At 36.0% G+C, this 22,156-nt stretch overlaps 1 protein-coding gene across 9 annotated transcripts in view; it reads right to left on the bottom strand.

Moving 5' to 3' along the window:
• SENP6 (SUMO specific peptidase 6) overlaps window positions 1-22,156 on the bottom strand; it is a 133,056-nt gene that overhangs the window by 6,000 nt on the left and 104,900 nt on the right. For all 9 annotated transcript variants that reach the window (XM_043890382.1, XM_043890383.1, XM_043890384.1 and 6 more), the window contains 7 exons: window positions 17,859-17,981; window positions 16,436-16,528; window positions 8,278-8,708; window positions 3,333-3,436; window positions 3,005-3,093; window positions 1,750-1,818; window positions 1,497-1,647 (listed from right to left, as the gene is read on the bottom strand). In XM_043890382.1, the coding sequence (XP_043746317.1) occupies window positions 1,497-1,647; window positions 1,750-1,818; window positions 3,005-3,093; window positions 3,333-3,436; window positions 8,278-8,708; window positions 16,436-16,528; window positions 17,859-17,981 (1,060 nt within the window). The remainder of the gene's footprint in view (window positions 1-1,496; window positions 1,648-1,749; window positions 1,819-3,004; window positions 3,094-3,332; window positions 3,437-8,277; window positions 8,709-16,435; window positions 16,529-17,858; window positions 17,982-22,156) is intronic.

Below are 22,156 nucleotides of genomic sequence, written 5' to 3'. Positions count from 1 at the left end.
AGCCTAGATGTCCATTCAAAGATGAATGGATAAACAAGCTGTGGTATATATACACAATGGAATATTAGCCATAAAAAGGAATAAATTTTAGTCAGTTGAACTGAGGTGGATGAACCTAGAGCTTATTATACAGAGTGAAGGAAGGCAGAAGAAGAAAAACAAATATCGTATATTTAACGCACATATATGGAATCTGACGAATCTATCTGCAGGGGAAGAATAGAAACGCAGATGTAGAGAATGAACTTGTGGACACAGCAGGGGAAGGATACGGCAAGACGAATTGAGCAAGAGCACTGACATATATACACTACCATGTTTAAAATAGATAGCTAGTGGGAAGCTGCCGTACAACACAGGGAGCTTTTGTAAAGCAATTATCCTCCAATTAAAAATAAATAAATCAAAAAAAAATTTTTAAAAGTATACTAAACACATATATATGGAATTTAGAAAGATGGTAATGATGACCCTATATGCGAGGCAGCAAAAGAGACACAGATGTATAGACAGTCTTTTGGACTCTGTAGGAGAAGGCAAGGGTGGGATGATTTGAGAGAATAGCATGGAAACATGTGTATTATCATATGTGAAACAGATCGCCAGTCCAGGTTCAATGCATGAGACAGGGTGCTCAGAGCTGGTGCACTGGGATGACCCTGAGGGATGGGATGGGGAGGGAGGTGGGAGGGGGTTTAGGATGGGGAGCACATGTAAATCCATGGCTGATTCATGTCAATGTATGGCAAAAACCACTACAATACTGTAATTAGCCTCCAAATAAAATAAATAAATTAAAAAAAAAAAAAAGGAGGCCTAGCCAGAGGTTGGTACAGCACTGTGGAATAGTGATGCTAGTGAACTGAACTAAGAAAGTGGCACAGGGTTAAAGAACTCAGCATGAGTGACACTGAGTGATGGAATTTACAGAACTTACGGCACAAATGGCTGGGGGATGAAGAAAAGGAAGAAGTCGAGATAAACTGTAAAGAATATCCAAGACAGGTATGCACGGTAAAGTCAAAAGAGTGTGTTATGAGGAAGGAATGCTCAGTGTCAATGGTGCTGGGAGGCCAGGAACAATTTCAGTATAAAGGTGAGGGTCAAGCCAGATTATACAGATTTCAGAAGCAAGTAGGATTTGTGGAAATGGAAGACAACGACTATAAATATGTGTCCAGAAACACATTTGTGAAGGGGAGAAAAGAAGGTAAAAAGATAGAGCCTGAATCATGGCAGAGATTTCTTAAGGCCAAAAAAGCCAGTAGAGAAGAAGAGCTGATCACTGATAGAAGTGAGTGGATTCGTATTACACGGAGAACAGTCTTTTTTATGTCTTAAATATTCTCCGATTTATGAGTTTCTGCTCCCTGGAATAATTTTTGAAACAGCAGTTTTCAATCTCTCCAAAATATTTGATTATTGTGTTTTTTTTACACTAACGTAAGATCAAAAACACCATTTTATTAAGTCAGATCCAACCAACTGAAACCCACCTCAAAAAAGCTCTCCACATACTGCAACACATACACGCCACAGTCACTGAAGTTGTTTTGCTGCGGTACTTTTGGATTAGAGCCTTTCATAACATCTTTGGAAAAACTTCTTTTGCTTCCTTTTTTAACTTCCCATTCCACCTCTAAATACCTGCAATGATATGTATATAGTAAGAACACATACATACATATAAATACACATACTTCCTCATCCCCACCAGAATGCAAAGTACAGGTAGAGTTTTGAACTTACTCTCTTAGAATTTTGACAACATTTGACCGAGAAGGGCCTCTGAGTGAGTCCATCAGTAGGATACAAGGTCTGAAATGACCAAATATTAATATTTTTTAATGTTTAAGAGGCATAAAAAGATGTACATTAACAATAAAATGGAGGGGAGATATAAACCTTTTTAGGCAAAAACACCTTAATAATACTTAACTACCCAGGATTATATTAAATACTTAATTATAGAGTAATAATTTAGCCATACCTAAGTTATGAACTTATTTCACCAAAGTTCCATAGCTGGTTCCTAAAAATACTTCAAAATTTAGTACAAAATCAAAGCAATTTTGAAAATTTGAACATTCCCTGTTCCAAAGTACCAAAAGTGAGACCACACAAAAGTAGAAGAAAGATAATCCCATTTAAAAAATCTACTGATAATTTAAATAACAAAACAGGTAATCTTCACATAAAAGAATTAGCTTGGAATCCACTGTTTTTGGCAAGATTCCACTTTAGAACACTTACTATAAAGAAAACACTTAACTTTCAAAATTTTGCTCTTAAACCTAAGTATGTGAGCGTGTTTAATGTAGTACAGAAGGTCCTGAAATGATTAAAGACCTAGGTTCTTCCTGGCTAACATTTTATGGGATTCGGAGAAAATCTTTTAACTACTCTAGGTCTCTATGTCTTCCTTTATATTAACATTTGCTTTTCAAATGCTGTTACTAGAATCTCAGACAAGATTTCATACAAAAAGTCAAAAACAGATTAAGTCTAGAAATAGGTACTTCATCACTGAAGTCTGGAGAGATCTCAGAATATGTACTTCTGAGAACCAAAACAGACTCACTCTCAATGTGAGGTTCCCCGGATCACGCATCTTAGCACTGCCCTGAGTCACTCTACAGCCTCCACACAGTGGCTATGGAACGAGTGTAAACTCCAACTCCCATGTTACCAACGTGGATCTGAATGAAAATTCTTTTGTCCTTTCCTGCTTCAAATCACTACATATCCAAAAGGAATAGTGGCTCTCTATGCACTTGCACAGAGACGGAAAGTGGGCAAATGGAGAACTGAAAAGATTTCCATTCTCCCCAACTCAATCCCAACATTGGGCATGACCCAGGTTTTCCTCACTGATTCTGAAAGCCTTTGTGACTTTTGCTTAAGTGCTTGTTTATATTACAACAGTATGGTTAATATTTTATTCTAAGGGAGCATGTGAATAAAAGTCACCAAGTAGTTTACAAGATATACAGTAAATGCTTACTGTTTACAGATAGTAGGCTTTAAATGCCACTGTCCTATTTCTGAACTGCAGTTGTCATCAGCAAGGAGTCCATCATCACTGCTATCATCCTATGAAAGACAGCCTACTGTTAGTATTGAAGCTATAAAATCTAAATAACTAATAATAAAATAGCACCACTGAGGATAAAAATCCTTGTGGCAAACATGTAAAAAATATATCTCTAATTAGGTGATCAGACTTTAGAAAATGTTGAGTCACTCAATCCTGAAGGAACTGCAGAGGAATCCAAAGAAAAACTTTTAATGATATAAAATATTGGAACTACTTGCTAAACATTAGGTTTCACCTGGTTATCCTGATCTTCTGAGAAGTCGACGAATTCATCTTCAAGCATTTTACTACCTTCAGCTGATTCATCACTGTAGTTTAGTCTTATTTTGCTTAAACCATCTGTATCAATAAGAAATATTACATAATTCTTAAAAAGAATATGTACATAACTTAATAGTATATGATCTTAAAACTGATGGTAGCAATTATATAGTAATTACAAATATAAAATTTGTCTTAGCATGTAATATCACAAATACAAAATAAGTTACTTTTTTAAAAACCTGGATTGTCATTCTATTTACACAGCTGTTTCTACTACTCAGACCCAAAATTCATTAAACATTAAAAACTAGGTATCAATTCTATTATTAAAATTTATGTATATTTAAATACATGTCTATAAATAAAGATTTTGTGCTAGGTATGCTAGATATCTTTAATAACAGAAGCTGCAATAGTTTGAAAATAACTCAACTGTTAAATAACAGGAATACTCAGCAAATATAGAACATAAAATGAAATACTGTGTACATGTGAGAAATTAAAATTGTGAAAATATGGAAAATTGTACAAATCTTAAAAAATGATTAAAACATAGTAAGATGGGCTTGCTTTTGCACAAATAATTTTTTAAAAATACAAAAATGAAAATAATCATCATATTAGTATTTATGGATAAGGTCAACTTGGCACATTTTTCCTTCATGTTTGGTTATATTCATAAGATTTTTCAATAAAATAAAACAACACAAGCCAATGTAGGTGTTGGTAGTATGAAAATAAATGACTCACAGAAATACCTGAAAAGAATTATTTTAAAGGTCTCTTTCAAGAATCCAAATCCTTAAAAATCAATGATTAAGCTTAAAGAAAGAGAAGACTTACAAAAAATAATGAAAACTGAGTCAGGAACTTTGATGCCAAATATACAAATATTGTTTACTATAGAGCATACCATTTCCAAGTTTTTAAAAGCATGACTTCAAGGTTTTTTGACAGGATTTAACTTATTTTAGTATGAGTTATTAAAAGAGCATTAAGAATACTAATATTATTAAGCAAGACAAGATGGGAAGATAACAGGATAAAAGTGCTCCCGAAAAGATATATTTAACATATATTAAGTTTAAATGTTGTGATCAAAAAAATACTATTTAAAATAATAAAGCCCTATGATTAATCCTTTTACTATGCAAAGAATAACCTTTACAATTTATCTTTTTAAAAATCTGTATTTTAATGTTTCTAAGCTAAAATACCTGTATTTAAGTAAAATTTGTCTAAATCCATAGGTAATTCAGAATTAGTAATTATAATCAAGTTGTTTTAGTAGCAAAATATTCTTAACTATACCTTCTACCTAGAAATTGTGTCAAATAAACATGAACTTTATACAAATGAAAATGCACGCGCATTGTAAAAGAGAGAGAAAAGTAAACAGTAGTCAGTTTCTTCAGTCATTCCGTCCAGTGAACAAACGCTCTAGTATAAATTGAGGGGCAGTAACTCAATCAGCAATTCTCTCAACCAGTCCCAGTCCCTGAGGTTCTCACACAGTGAGATCATCTGAAGATGCCGAACCAAGTGTGATTCTAGAGTTTAAACATACATATTGTTCATGTATTGATACCATACATCGCAAGACAACTATTTCAAATAGTACCCAACTGAAAAAACAGCAAATCAAAGTAATAACAGACATTATTACTTTCCTACAGTTGATCTTAAAAACCCAATCCCTGTGTCAAGATACAATTCTACTTATTACCTGTAGCATGTCAACCTACATCGAAGTCACTTGTGACTATATGTGTTCAGTGGTTAAATTATGTTTAAACTACCTAAAATGCTTCATTTAAATCCTGTCAACTATCAGACCAAACAGAAATGGATCAATAAGATACAAATCATAATCACAAAAAATTTTTACAAAGCTCTCCTCTTCTTAAATTTTGATGTCATAATTTTATATAGCATAGACTGCTTAAACCATCCTCTCTGAGGCTATTCAATGTTCTTTTGGGTGAGTGATGCCTTGAAAACATCTGATGAAAAATGAGACTTCATTCCTTAAAAAAATACAAGCCCATTCTAGGGAACTGTGGGACACTATCATCACTGGATTAAGATAAACATTAAAAAAGGATAGAAAAACACCAGTGTATCACACACAGTAATGTTAAATTAATTACCTTTAAAGATAATTGATATAGTTACACACATACTTAAAAAAAAAAAGCACAAACTATAATCTTTCAAAGAAGAATAAACAGATATTGAAAGAGCAAACTAAAGGATTCACTGGGACATATACTCAAATTCAACCGGTTACTTCTCAACTAGAACACTAACTTGTAGGAAAGGGCACTTCCTAGGAATTTCTGGGATTTGTGTATACAAAGGAAGCCCTAAGGCTTTGTCTCATTGCTCTAAGTCATGCATTTTAATTCATTTTTTAACTTGAATTCATATTAAACTATATGAAATTATTGATCAAAAAGGAACTTAAAAAATGTTCTATAGAGATATAATTCACATACCATACAATTCACCCCCTTAAAGTGTACGTTTTTGGTATATTTACACATTGTGTGCAACCATCACCAGAGTCAATTTTAAAACATTTTCAAAATGTTTCAAATCTCAAAACAAACAAGCAAAAACAAACCTCTAAACCCTTTAGCTATCACTCCCTTTTACCCATATTCCTCTCCAACCCCCAAGCAGCCTTAAGCAACCATTAATCCACTCTTATATAGGCTTTCTGTTTGGGAGATTTAATACAAATAGAATCACATTAATATGTGGTATTCTGTGACTACTTCAACTTAACATGTTCTCAGTTTCATCCATTTGTAATGTGTATCACTACTTCATTTCTTTTTATGGCCTAATAATATTCCATTAAATAGACATATCATGTTTTCATTATCCATCTATTGAACATCTGGGTTGTTTCTACCTTTTGACTGTTGTGAATAATGCTGCTATAATTGTTCATGCCCAAGTTTTTGTGTGGACATATGTTTTTATTTCTCTTGGGTATTTATCTAGGAGTGGAACTGCTGGATCATATCATAGCTTTATGTCTTAACTTTTTAAGGAACTGTCAAACTGTCTTCCAAAGCAAGCTGTAGCATTTTACCTTCCTACGTTAATAATATACGAAGTTTTCAATTTCCCCACATCCTCACCAACACCTGTTGGAATCGGACTTTCAAGCCATGCTCTATAGAAAGGCTCAAGCAGCCATTAATCCACTCTGTAGGCTTGTGGCTTTGACTTATATTTCCCTCATGGCCAACAATATCCAGCATCTTCTCATGTACTAACTGGCAGGACTTTTGTTCAAAGGTGGTGAAAAACAGTGCACATGCCTTGAAGGCTTAATCTTCAGAATGCCCATCTACGCAATGCTTTCAGTGTAGCAAAATGTTAATTAATGTAGCTATTCAATGCCTTTTATTACTTTTTTCTTCTATTCAAGTATTAAAATACTAAAACTGAAAAAAAATTACAGTGACTTGGTGACTACCTATTTTGCCTTTCTTCATTCCATTTCCTCCCTGATGAAATATATTAGAAAGTGAGCAAAAAAATAAGTACTGTTGACCCTTGAACAGCACAGATTTGAACTGCACTGGTCCACTTACACATGGATTTTTTTTCTCCCAAGAAAGAGGTTAGTACACTACTGCACAGTCCGAGGCTGGCTGAATGCACGGATGTGAATCTGTGGATGTGGAACTGTGGTATGACACAAATGGCTGATTATGATACAGTCAGAGGTGGATTTTGACTGTCAGAGGGTCAGCACCCCTAAACCCCATGCTGTTCAAGGGTCAACTGCATTTATCTGCTTGGTTTTGATGTACTTTTTTGCTTTACCTGCTAAATTCCCCCCTTTTGCCTCTTATCTTATACCCCCTAAAAGGCACAAAGACCAATATTCATAGGCCTAATATCAGCTTTGTGCAGCTGAGAATGTCAAACAACAGATATTTTCTAAGAGCACAGCAACAGCTTTCTGATTGACTAAGACGACACAGGCTGGGAGAAGCACCACACATATATGTTCAGCATTCACAGCTTAAAGGTTCTTTCTGAGGTCACATAATTTCTCCTGTGTCTTATACTGAGTTTTTTCCTCCAAAGAGAATGTATTAAATCTATTCATAGTTTATTAAGTTTGCTATCCTATATACATAGCATACTACAGTTCACAAAGTGGACTATTATACTTTGAGGTTGAAGTGGAAATTCTGCAGTTGACCTGATAAAAAAATTTAAGTATTTGAAGAGAAACCTTAGATTTCCAGAATAAGTGCTAGCAATATGGACCTGATTCAAGGAAAGAAACAATCTGTTAGAACTGAAGGGAAATAAAAAAGCAGAGGTTGGACCAGTGCCCTTCTTTCCCCTGAAAACCATGAAAGAGAGTGAGAACAGGAGCTAACCTTTAATTTCAATGTCAACAACTATTTGGAGGAAAAAGCTTTAATTTTTGCCTCTTGATCTCAATTTGCCCATCTGTAAATTGAGAAGATCAAACTAATTTGCCTTATAGATTTAAGATTGTGCAACCACTGTTTATGCTGAATAAGTAAATTTCCTACAAAATAAAAACAAGTTTCTACAAATGGAAAATGCAGACCTTGTACTATAATTTTAAAACTGTACTCTTTGTAAGGATGAGGGTAGGAGACTCACTATTAAGGGGGCACAAGAGAACTGTTTTGAGTAATGGCAAGGTTCTAAATCTTGATTGCTGTAATGATTACATGACTATATACATTTATCAAAGCTCACTGAGCTATATTCATGAGTGAATGTTACTGTCAGTAAATTATACAATAAACCTGACTTTAAGAAAAAGTGCACCCTGAAATTTTAATCCTATATCTAAAACCTCCAACTTACTCTGCACTCTTTGGTTTCTGAAACATTTGGTGACGTACCTGTATGGTGCATAGAACTTAAATATTCATTCTGTAGGCCATCCTCACTTTCAGTCCTATCAACAAATTGCTGGCATGCGGGTTCTCCTTTATTCAAGTCTTCATTTTCACTTGCAGTATGATTTATTTTTTTCAGACTACATTTCACACTGCTTATGTTTCTCCGATAACGAGGGTCACTTTCTTCCTGTTCATTATTTGAATCAATTACAGCTATGCAATGCTTTCTGTTTAGCATCTTCTTAATTACAGGCTTGGCAGCAGAGTTTTGTGAACAATTGTCCATTTCACTGGGTGAAGGAGAAGAAATACAACTGTCCTCTACAGGTGAACTTTTTTGCGTGACTGTATTTTCATGGTAATGAGGATTAGGTTCATACTTTGGTTTTTCCAAACCAGGGAAACAAACAACGGCCAAAAACCAGTGTGCACTGTAAAAAACAAATGAAACTACTGAATATATTATTAGAAAACTTTATTATATTTGGCAATAAATATTAAAATATTTTTTAAAAAATCTTCTGTAAACAAATTTATTAAGAATGCCCAATTTTTTCAATTCTTAAATTAATCTACTTGTCTGAAGACTCCCTGATTCATTAACAGAATATAATGTCTATTCAAAAACAACATAATTTTTGTCAGAATTACTTAGCCTGCATTCACTTTTGCAAACAATCCTTTGAACAATTTGTTTTTGGAATGAAAAATTCATCGTTTTCCAGGCAATTTAACAAAATGTAAATTATATCACTGCAATTCATCATTACCATTTACCTTTCCTTTGTTCTATTTATGCCAAGGGTAATAAACCAGCAACATTAAAATATCTTCAGAAGTCTAACTAATTAATTAGACTTTATAAGTTTGAACATTTTCTAAATATTGTACATAATAGTTTTTAAAAAACTTTTCATCTGTTTTTCTTATTAATAAGGTGAGTGAATGAGTGAAAGTTGCTCAGTTGTGTCCGACTCTTTGTGACCCCATGGACTAGACAGTCCATGGAATTCTCAAGGCCAGAATGCTTGAGTGGGTAGTCTTTCCCTTCTGCAGGGGATCTTCCCAACCCAGGGATCGAATCTAAGTCTCATGCATTGCAGTATTCTTTACTAGCTGAGCCATCAGGGAAGCCCAAGAATACTGGAATGGGTAGCCTATCCCTTCTCCAGTGGATCTTCCCGACCCAGGAATCGAACCGGAGACTCCTGCATTGCAGGCAGACTCTTTGCCAAACAATCTATCAGGGAAGCTTGGTTAATATTAACTAGGTATTATTAAGTATTAATATTAGGTATTAATAGCTACTAATAAAACTTATTAGGAATTAATAAGGTATGGATTTCTTAATACTGAAAATATTATTCTTGTCTCATACTCTACTTAAATAAAATACACTAAATTGAAATAATGTATCTAGTCTAATTATCAGTACAGAAGTATCAGTAGGATTCCAGCTAAAGTTGAATTCAGGTATCATCATAGTTCCTGACAGTAGGATATAAGCTATGAGTAAGAAACTATACAGCTAAAAGTGGCTAATATTCATTAATCTAATTAATTTTATTAAGGGCTTACTATTTGCTAGGCACAGTGTTATGTGAAAGAGTCACATAACACTGAACCTGGTGGCTCAGACAGTAAACAATCTGCCTGTAATGCAGGAGAACCAGGTTTGATCCCTGGGTTGGGAAGATTCCCTGGAGAAGGGAATGGCAACCCACTCCAATGAACAGGCTAAAGATGTCAGATAATTTATTAGCTGAGCACAATATTTGTCATAGAGTATGGTGTTCAGTAGATATTGGCTGTATGAAAAATGAATGCTGACCCAGACAGAAGTTATTGCATGTTCTATTTATGCAAAATATTAAATCCCCTCAAGGTAATACTAAGAAGCACTGTATGTCTCTTCATTAGACACAACAAGTAGAAAAGTTCACAGAGGCTGCCTTCATCCTCAGTACTGAAAATCCAGATGGAGAAATGCTTCTCTCCTCTTCTTAATTATTAATCCTCAGGACCGTATGGACTTAGGTCAGGCCAGGCTGGGAGAAGAGTGCACACCGTCTTCCTCACTTCATCAACCCAAAGACACAGCTGATACTAAGTCACATCTCAACTTCAGAAAGGTTATAAAGTGAAAAAATGTACTTTAAAAGTTGATTAAATGTGGTATAGCATAGTGATTCTCAAGCTACAGCTGAAACCGAAGTCTATCACAGTTATAAACATATTTCAGCTATGACAATATGGATGAGCCATAGTTTTTCTGTTGCCTCATCTAATAACTTGGAAAAAAAAAATCTTCCTTCACCTAGCTGTAAAGAGAAAGCTGAATTGGATACATCTGACCTCACTTTCAACCTCTAAGAACCAGAGTTTTGCTTTTATGATCCCTTTTAATGGCAGATACCTTGACCTTAAGCCATTAGTGAGAGCCATGGCTAAAACGGGCAATTTCACTTAGTTTAATTTGATGTTTGATTTAGGTTCAAACATCAAATTTCTGCTCCTTGTCAATTACTATAATTTTAAACAAATATCTTATCAACTTATAGCTTAAAGAAATTATGACCACCAGGAAAATTAAAATAGATGACGAATACAGGGCAGCCTATATAGTTAGTTTTATCTCTTAAAAAAAAAAAAGCCCTCATGATCTGGAGGTTATTCTTCCACCTACAAACAGCACAGTTATCCTGAGGAACACAACTAATTCACTCTCTACCTTTCACCAAGACAACCAAGATGACACAAAGCACTAAACATAGCGTCTATCCACATCAGATACCGTTGACTAAGGATTTGCCTCTATTACTAAATTACATGTGCCTCCAATTATATTGTTATTTTAAATTTTTATAATTAATTTCTGACAAATGGCTTCCCATGACAAATATCCCTCCCTTTTACCAAGTGGGCAGCTCATTTGCTATTTGATATGACAAATTAATGTCAAGAAATCTAATTTTGAGGAAAATGAAGAAATTATAAAGATCAGTTTTAAACTTAGTTTTACATTTTACTGATACTATGATACTATGTTTGACTCAAATCATTTTGAAGAGGTTGGACTTTACAGTCATAACCAGTCTAGTTTTAACCTAATCTACCTATCTTTGGCTGGGCTAATTAGAAATCATAAAAGGTGTTATAATTAAAGCATGATTTTAAATGAAAGAATCTGACTATACTACAGAGTAAATGTTTTTTTATAGTGAGAAAAAGAGAACATTCAGAAGCTAGCTTGCCACAGACAGGCTTATTCGACATTAAAAATCTTATAAAACACCAACCTCAGACAAAGTTACTCTGCAGCCATGATAAAAATGAGACAAAGCAAGGTCATTTCATAATCGTCTTACCAGAGACAAATATAAGGTCACAATGCAACCCTTCAAAATACCAAATATCTTTTTGCTAAATGAGTGAATGCATGCTGCTGGAGTGGCTGTGAGGAGATACCCCATGTCCAAGGGCAAAGGAGAAGCCCCAGCAAGATGGTAGGTGAAATCACCTTTAGAATCAAACCCCATACCCACAAGAGATGCTCAGAGGGCTCAAACATACCTTGTGTACACCAGGACCCAGAGACCCCACAGAGACTGAGACAGAACTGTGTTTGAGTGTTTCCTGCAGAGGTACAGGTAAGCAGTGGCCTGCCGCAGGGGCAGGGGCTCTGGGTGCAGCAGACCTGGGTATTGCATAAGCCCTCCTTGGAGAAGGCCGCCATTAACGCCACCATAGAGCCACCAGAACTTACACAGGGCAGGGGAAACAGACTCTTGGAGGACACAAACAGAACTTTGTGCACACCAGGACCCAGAAGAAAGGAGCAGTGACCCCACAAGAGCAGCCCAGACCTGCCCTGAGTCTTCAGGAGCCTCTGGCAGAGGCACGGGTCAGGGGTGGCCTGCTGCAGGGTTGGGGGCACTGAGTGTAGCAGTATAGGCATGGGACTTTCTGAAGGAGGTCGCCATTATCATCATTACCTCCACCAAAGTGTGGGCCTAGGTAAATAACAGGGAGGGAACACAGCCCCACCCAGCAACAGAAAATTGGAATAAAGATTTACTGAGTATGGCCCCGCCCATCAGAACAAGACCCTGTTTCCCCATCAGTCAGTCTCTCCCATCAGGAAGCTTCCATTAGCCTCTTATCCTTCTCCATCAGAGGACAGACAGACTGAAAACCACAATCACAGAAAACTAACCAATCTAATCACATGGACCACAGCCATGTCTAACTCAGTGAAACTATGAACCATGCCGAGTAGGGTCACCCAAGACAGATGGGTCATGGTGGAGAGTTGTGACAAAACATGGTCCACTGCAGAAGGGAATGGCAAACCACTTCAGTATTCTTGCCTTGAGAACCCCATGAACAGTATGAAAAGGCAAAATGATAGGACACTGAAAGATGAACTCCCCAGGTGGGTAGGTGCCCAATATGCTACAGGAGATCAATGGAGAAATAACTCCAGAAAGAATGAAGAGACACAGCCAAAGCAAAAACAACATCCAGTTGTGGATGTGACTGGTGATGGAAGTAAACTCCGAAGCTATAAAGAGAAATACTGCATTAGAACCTAGAAGGTTAGGTCCATGAATCAAGGCAAATTGGAAGTGGTCAAACAGGAGATGGCAAGAGTGAACATCGACACTAGCAAACAAACTAAAATGGACTGTAATGGGTGAATTTAACTCACATGACCATTATATCTACTACTGTGGGCAAGAATCCTCAGAAGAAATGAAGTAGCCATCATAGACAACAAGAGTCTGAAATGCAGTACTTGGATGCAATCTCAAAAACGACAGAATGATCTCTGTTAGTTTCCAAGGCAAACCATTCAATATAACAGTAATCCAAGTCTATGCCCCAATCAGTAATGCTGAAGAAGTTGAACAGTTCTATGAAGACCTACAAGACCTTCAAGAACTAATACCCCAAAAAGATGTCCTTTTCATTATGGGAGACTGGAATGCAAAAGTTAAGAAGTCAAGAGATACCTGGAGTAACAGGCAAATTTGGCCTTGGAGTACAGAATGAAGTAGAGCAAAAGCTAATAAGAGTTCTGCCAAGAGAATGAACTGGTCATAGCAAATACCCTCTTCCAACAACACAAGAGAAGACTCTACACATGGACATCACCAGGTGGTCAATACTGAAATCAGATTGATTATATTCTTTGCAGCCAAAGATGCAGAAGCTCTATACAGTCAGCAAAAACAAGACTGGGAGCTGACTATGGCTCAGATCATGAACTCCTTATTGCCAAATTCAGACTTAAATTGAAGAAAGTGGGGAAACCACTAGACCGTTCAGGTATGACCTAAATCAAATCCCTTATGCTTATACACTGGAAGTGACAAATAGATTCAAGGGATTATTTGTTAGACAGAGTGCCTGAAGAACTATGGATGGAGGTTCATGACATTGTACAAGAGACAGGGATCAAGACCATCCCCAAGGAAAATAAAGGCAGAAAGGCAAAATGGTTGTCTGAGGAGGCCTTACAAATAGCTGTGAAAAGAAGAGAAGTGAAAGGCAAAGGAGAAAAGGAAAGATATACCCATTTGAATGCAGAGTTCCAAAGAACAGCAAGGAGAGATAAGAAAGCCTTCCTCAGTGATCAATAAAAAAATAGAGCAAAACAATAGAATGGGAAAGACTAGAGATCTCTTCAGAAAAATTAAAGATACCAAGGGAACATTCATGCAAAGATGGGCACAATAAAGGACAGAAATGGTATGGACCTAACAAAAGCAGAAGATATTAAGAAGAGGTGGCAAGAATACACAGAAGAACTGTATAAAAAAGATCTTCACAACCCAGATAATCATGATGGTGTGATCACTCACCTAGAGCCAGACATCCTGGAATGTGAAGTAAAGTGGGCCTTAAGAAGCATCACTACGAACAAAGCTAGTGGAGGTGATGGAATTCCAGTTGTGCTATTACAAAACCTAAAAGATGATGCTGTGAAAGTGCTGCACTCAATATGCCAGCAAATATGGAAAACTCAGCAGTGGCCACAGGACTGGAAAAGGTCAGTTTTCATTCCAATCCCTAAGAAAGGCAATGCCAAAGAATGCTCAAACTACTGTACAATTGCACTCATCTCACACACTAGGAAAGAAATGTTCAAAATTCTCCAAGCCAGGCTTCAACAGTACATGAACCGTGAACTTCCAGATGTTCAAGCTGGATTTAGAAAAGGCAGAGGAACCAGAGATCAAATTGCCAACATCCGATGGATCATCGAAAAAGCAAAAGAATTCCAGAAAAACATCTGCTTCTGCTTTATTGACTGTACCGAAGCCTTTGACTCTGTGGATCACAACAAACTGTGGAAAATTATCAGACCACCTGACCTGCCTCTTGAGAAATCTGGATGCAGATCAGGAAGCAACAGTTAGAACTGGACATAATAGACTGGTTCCAAATAGGGAAAGGAGCACGTCAAGGTTGTATATTGTCACCCTGCTTATTTTAACTTATACGCAGAGTACATCATGAGAATCGCTGGGCTGGATGAAGCTCAAGCTGGAATCAAGACTGCCGGGAGAAATACAAATAACCTCAGATATGCAGATGACACCACCTTTATGGCAGAAAGCGAAGAACTAAAGAGTCTCTTGATGAAAGTGAAAGAGAAGAGTGAAAAAGTTGGCTTAAAACTCAACACTCAGAAAACTAAGATCACGGCATCTGGTCCCATCACTTCATGGCAAATAGATGGGGAAACAATGCAAACAGTGAAAGACTTTATTTTCTGGGGCTCCAAAATCACTGCAGATGGTGATTGAAGCCATGAAATAAAAAGATGCTTGCTCCTCGGAAGAAAAGTTATGATCAACCTAGACAGCAATTAAAAAGCAGAGACATTACTTTACCAACAAAGGTCCATCTAGTCAAAGCTATGGTTTTTCCAGTAGTCATGTATGGATGTGAGAGTTGGACTATAAAGAAGGCTGAGCACCAAAGAATTGATGATTTTGAATTGTGGTGTTGGAGAAGACTCTTCAGAGTCTCTTGAACTGCAAGGAGATCCAAACAGTCCATCCTAAAAAACTAAAGGAAGTCAGTCCTGAATATTCATTGGAAGGACTGATGTTGAAGCTGAAACTCCAATATTTTGGCCACCTGATGATGATGCGAAGAGCTCACTCATTGGAAAAGACCTGATGTTGGGAAAGATTGAAGGCGGGAGGAGAATGGGACGACAGAGGATAAGATGGTTGGATGGCATCACTGACTCAATGGACATGAGTTTGAGTAAACTCTGAGAGTTGGTGATCGACAGGAGGCCTGGCGTGCTTCAGTGCATGGGGTCTCAAAGAGTTGGACACAACTGGGCGACTGAGCCGACTGACTTCTTCATCCAAACAAACCACTGCTTCCTTAGACCTTCCCTCAAACCACCAAAACAAAGCCTAAATTCTGTTACTGTCTCTTGCAATCACATTTTTACTTAGAGGAGTCATGGTCAGCCATGGTGTATGTTCTCCCTTAATGCAAGTAGTAAACCCATGCTGCCCAATTACGAGAGTATTCCTGGAGGTCTTTGGCTGGAGGGCAGGACAAGTAGAAAATGAAACACAGAAACTCTCAAGTTTAAATTGTATAATAATACTAACCTATACATCTATGCCTCTCTAGTCACTGGGTGAGAATAAGACAAAATGTTTACCACCTCTATTTACTTAGGAAATAGCTTCAGGTAGTCAACATGGCTTTCAGTGAGCAAATGACATAAATCCAGCCACCTTCTCTTCATTTTGGTTGAGTTGAAGTGTATTTTATAAACTAAAAATCCAAATTCTTCTGTGTGACCTAATCACCATTCCGTACAAGGTAGTCTTTTCTATAGGATGTCTGCTAGACCACAAGTACCATTTTTAAAAGATGACATTATTCTACATCAATGAATAAAATGAAATTAGGAAGATTTCTTATTGAGTGCTTGTAAAGTTACATATCTTACATGATTCACTGAAAAAGTATATTAATTTCCATAAAATAAGGAATTTAAGTATCAACATATACAACAAATTTCAGAAAGAAGTTTAAAACTGGATGAATTATTCACCTCATAAACATATTTTCTAAAAATTGTCATCACATTTACATGAAGGAAATTGTTACTCACGCTTCATTAAGGGGCACAAAAATAAAATCCTTCTCAAAAATATCTACATGCCGGGTCCATGTTTTTACTCTTCCATGTCGCTTCTGCTGTATTCTGTAAGACAAGAGGGAAACTATCAAGCTTCTGAAATGTTTCCAGTGTTGTCAGCCTATATGCAGCAATTTATACATTACAGAGATTAAGATGTGAACAGATCAAACAGCTGTATAAGAGGATTTAACAAGATGTGAAAAGAAAGCAGAATATCTGAGATGGAGCTGGGAAGATGTGAAACTGACTATCAGTGAATCTGGAAGAAAGAGATTCTTTAATTTCTACTATTACTTACTAGGGTGCTTATTGTTGCGGAACTGGTTTTAGCATAAATACTGAGTGCGTATCAGACTGTGACCTATAAGAACTAAGGTGAAGAGAGCAGGAGAAGTGAACACTATTTTACAGTAGATAAAACAGGACAGATTATCAGCACTGGTCAAAACCAACCACTACCATCAACTCTGGGCTTCCCTGATAGCTCCGCTGGTAAAGAATTTGCCTGCAATGCAGGAGACCCTGGTTCAATTCCTGGGTCGGGAAGTTCCCCTGGAGAAGGGATAGGCTACCCACTCCAGGATTCTTGGGCTTCCCTGGTAGCTCAGCTGGTAAAGAATTCACCTGCAATACAGGAGACCTGGGTTTGAACCCTGGATTGGGAAGATCCCCTGGAGAAGGGAAAGGCTACCCACTCCAGTATTCTGGCCTGGAGAATTTCATGGACTGTATATTCCATGGGGTCACAAAGAGTTGGACACTACTGAGCGACTTTCACTTTCTTTCTTTCACCATAAACTCTAAGATACAAAATTAGACATCACTGAAATAGTAGAAAATTTATATTATACACAACAGCCATCAATTCAAGACACTTAATAGCACTGATAACAAAAATGGACTCTCTGTGAGTATCTTCTAACCAATTACCAGCAAATATTAGAGCTGGATGCACTCACTATATGGAAAGGCATTATAAATAACTCAGGGATCATATGTAGAATACTGTTCCCTTAACTTGTCTGAGAATTATTATTCAAAGAACTTATTAATATTACAGATTCACAGGTTCCACTGTTAGATACTACAGATGGAACATGCAGGGTAAAACAGAGCGATTGGTATTTAATAACTTTCAAGATTAAATAAGTATTCAAGTAATTTTCCTTTTTTAAACTTTCAGATATATTTGGAAAACACTGATCAACATATTAGACCTAAAACCTTTACGAATCCCAGGTATTCTTTGGGTTTTAAATATTATAAGCTATATAAATTTTGCTAACAGAATAGAAGGAAAACAGTTGCTTTAATATAAACAAGTGATTTTTTCCTAAGTTAAATTTAAGTGACCTACTACATCTATTAAATATTTTTAAAAAGCTTGACTTACGATAGATTAGTAGTTTCATGAAGATTTCTCCTCTCCCTCTGATTAAGGCGTTTATAGAAAAAAGAACTGAATATATGAATTCGGTCAGCTTCTTCTTTCTTCAATTTTTCAAGCACCAAATACCTGTTTTATAAAAAGCAATTCCAAACAGAATGAATTTAAGTTTGTGTACTAAAAACAGAGTGGTCAAATACCTATTCACCACCAATCTCCATTCCTTAAAACTGAAAGACAGTTATAAACAAAGTTTATTTCATATTCTAGACAATGATTACTACCAGATTATTTGTAAGTAATAAAACATGATATTTGAGAGTAAAATTAGAACTGGAAAGATCTAATCTTTTTAAACAAGGGCATATTTATGAACATTCACATAAACTTTATCAAAGCCAACAAACAGAAATGATAGAAATGCTCATCAATCAATGAATGGAAAATGTAGTATAACCATACAATGGAAAATTACACAGCAATAAAAAGAAATGAAGTCGATGCACGTAGTTTCATAAAAAGACCCTTGAAAATGTCATGCTAAGTGAAAGCAGCTAGTAACAGAAAACCACACATTGTGTGATTCCGTGTATATGAGACGTTCAGAGTATGCACACCCACAGACAGAGTGAGGAGACTGGTGGTGGCCAGGGCCGCGAGTACGGTTCGAGGGGGCGGGGAGTCATTCCCAGCGGGCACCGAATTCTGTGAGGGATGAAAATGTTCTTGTGTTAATAGGTGGCCTCAAAACTGAACATGCTAAAAACCACTGGAGTTATACACTTAAAATGTGTGATTTCTATGGTATGTGCACTATGTCTTAATAAAGCTATCTTTATGTATTGTTTTGTTTTAAGCACTTAATAAACTATGATGACCTAGCCACAGACTACTTTTTATAAAAACAGAAACAGAAAGAACCTGTACAGTGGCGAGGTTGTAACAATGACTAATCTTTAAAGTGATCTTACATCAGTTCTAATTTTTCCTTGCTTTACTTGTTTTTTTCCTGAAGGTAGGTGTATTAAAACAAATAGCCATGGTCCTTTAAATTACAAAGATAAATTATGATACATTAAATTTAATTGTGTATGTCCTAAACTCCCTCAAAGGAGCTATGCAAAGTCAAGCTTATGGCCACTTTCATCTTATTAAAATGAGGCTCATATGAAAGCCTTGTGAAATCTCGCACTGAAACAGCAAGTACCTACAGGGCACACCTTTGAGACGTGTCACTTTAATCATAATATTCAATAATCCTAAAGCTCAAACAGGACATAACTTACAGATTTCTTCCTTTAGGGCAATTCAGTGTGCCCCCACAAAAGACACAAGACAGTGAATCAGCTCATGACACAGTTTAAATCAACTGCTGAATTCTACATCTTATATTTAAAACATAGCATGTACTGAATTAGACTTGAACTTCCAAATTGTAACTATAATGGGTGAACCATGCTGCTTTACCACTAAAATGACAATGGCTCCTTTGTGAACTGAACTGAATGAACAATGGGATTTGGTGATTTAAGAAAACGGACTATACTTCATATATAAACAGATCCATGCTTTATTTTTGCAAATGGACAAAATAAATTTATTTAAAGATGAAAGGATTTTCATACAGAAAACTTAAGAAAGATCTACAGACATATTAGAAATAAGTTTTAGCAAGATGGCTGGCTATAAGATCAGAATATATTTTTACTGAAATACTCAAAAATATAAGTATCAGTCATCTCCAAATTGCATAAATTTAGTGGCGGGCTCCTCAAGCTTGGCACCATTGACATTTTAAGCCCGATAATTCTTTGTGGCTGGGATTGTCCTGTGCAGTGTAGTGTGTTTAGCATCATCTCTGGTCTCTACCCACTAGATGCTATTAGACTACATCCTTTCCTTTTGTGAGAACCAAAAATGCCCACAGACACTGTCAAACATCCCCTGGGGCCAAAGCTGCCTCCAGTTGAGAATAACTGATTCAGTGCAATTATAATCAAAATCTCAAAAGGATTTTAAAAATTGTATTTGATGGGCTGATACTAAAATTTATCTGAAAGAATTAAGAAGGTCAAGCATATCCAAAACATTTGTGAAGAATATTGCTTTTTTAGATAACAAGAATAAAGAAACAGTAATCACTGCAGCGTGGGACTGATGCAGGGGTAGGTACACGGCCAGTGGAACAGACGACAGAGCCCTGAGAACAGATCTGTGCCCCTGTTATCTTAGGGTATGACAAAGGCGGGATTTCACACTGGTGGGGAGAGAATGAACTGCTTCACAAATAATACCAGGGCGATTATTTGCCCATATTGAAAAACATGAAATTGAGTCTCTATCTGATACCATGCATAAAAACAAATCCTAGAGGAATTAAGGACATAAAAGTGAAAAAACAAGACTTCAAAAAGCCTTTTAAAGTAACTAGTTCTGTCTCTCTAATCTGATATACATCCATAAGTATTAATATTTCTGTGACTATATATTTCTGGGTTTTTCATGTACATGTATTAGGATTATTCATTTCAACTTGAATAGCTGTTTCTTATTCTAGAATTAAAGGGAAATCGAAGTTTATCACAAAAAAACAGGAATTTCTTTCATTTTGGAATTTGTTTTCTTCAGTGTATAAATCATTTAAATATTGAAAGTCACGAAGTTGTGCACCGGTTATTTTATAAAGTGGACAATCTAATAATTATGAAATTTAATTAAAGGATGAAGTTAAAAAGGATCTTTCCCTCTGTATTTTACTAACATTCTCTAGATACAATGCCCTTCTACCTCTTATAAGTATGGCAAACTGTTTAAAGGTTTGCTTCTAACTTGAAGAGTTAGAAATGGAAAATGATGAGCAGCTCTGGTGGCAACTGAATTACTTATTTTAATAGTGAAATTTGAAAAAGTTTCCTCTTTTTAACTCGCTTCTAAAAATCATGAGACAAATATAAATGCAGATTTTTTAAAAATCATGCATTTTGTTAGATTATTTGGAATAGTGATTTGCATGAGAAAAGGCAGAACTTGTAGACAATGTAAGTTCATTGTATAAAATTTGCTTTAAAGTTTAACTATATGATGTCAAGAGGCCTACTGAAAATATATAAAGAATTTCAAAAGAGTAAAAAATGACTATAAAATCTCTAATGTAAAAAGTGTAGACTAGTATGCAATGCAATAAACTAAAATGTAAACAAAATATAGGAACTTATTTTTTAGATCCATCTATATGCTTTCAGAAAGAATTTTTTAAACATAAAGACTTAAATAGGTTAAAAGTAAAAGGATGAAGAAACATACATCATGCAAACATGAACCAAAAAAAAGCTAGAGTAGCTATATTAATTTTGAACAAAGTAGGATTAAAAACAAGGAGATTATCAGGAATAAAAAGGAACATTATGCAATGATAAGGGGCTTGACTCTCCAAGAAGACATTAACATGCATGTACCTAACAAAAGAGCTTCACAATACATTAAGGAGAAATAGACAAGTCAATAATTATAGTTGGAGATTAATGACTTTCTCAGGAATTGACAGAAAAAGCAGGTATAAAATCACTAAGGACAAAGATGATATGAATAGTACTGTCAAACAACTTGACCTAGCTGGCATTCATAGAATACTTTATCCAGTAAGAGCAGCACTGTTCTACACAATCGCTTAAGATTTTGCAGTTGCTTGGTTTCTTAAGCTAGTATACACTACTATTAAGACATAACATCTTTTGAAAAATTATGGAAAAAATGCAGAACAGCTTACAGTCTTAACCATTTTTAAGCATACAATTCAATAATGTTAAGTATATTCATACTGTGTGAAAGAGATCTCCAAAACTTTATTTCGCAAAAGCAAAACTCTGTATCCATTAAACAGTAATTCCCTTTTCCCTTGCTCTGCAGCCCTCGGTAATCAGTTCTTTGCTTTTCTATGAATTTGACTACTTCAGATCCTCATGTAAGTGGATTCATACAGTGTTTGTCTTTTTGTGAATGTCTCATTTCACACTGTATAATGTGTTCAGGTTCATCCATGTTGTAGCATGCGAAGGGTTTCCTTCCTTTGTAAGGGTGAATAATAGTCCATTATACATATATATCACATTTTGTTTATAACCTCATCCATCAATGGACATATGTGCTGCTTCTTAGCTATTATGAACAGTGCTACTATGAACATGGGTATGCAAATATCTCTAAAATAGCTCTACTTTCAACTCTTTTGTATATCCACAAGTAGGGTTGCTAGATCAAATGGCAGTTCTATTTTCAATTTCTTGAGGAAACACAACACTGTCTTC

The sequence above is a fragment of the Cervus elaphus genome, chromosome 28 (assembly GCF_910594005.1).
Source record: "Cervus elaphus chromosome 28, mCerEla1.1, whole genome shotgun sequence".
Classification (NCBI taxonomy): domain Eukaryota; kingdom Metazoa; phylum Chordata; class Mammalia; order Artiodactyla; family Cervidae; genus Cervus; species Cervus elaphus.
Note: the sequence above shows the minus strand (reverse complement) of the source record. Positions and strands in the feature narration are given on the sequence as shown.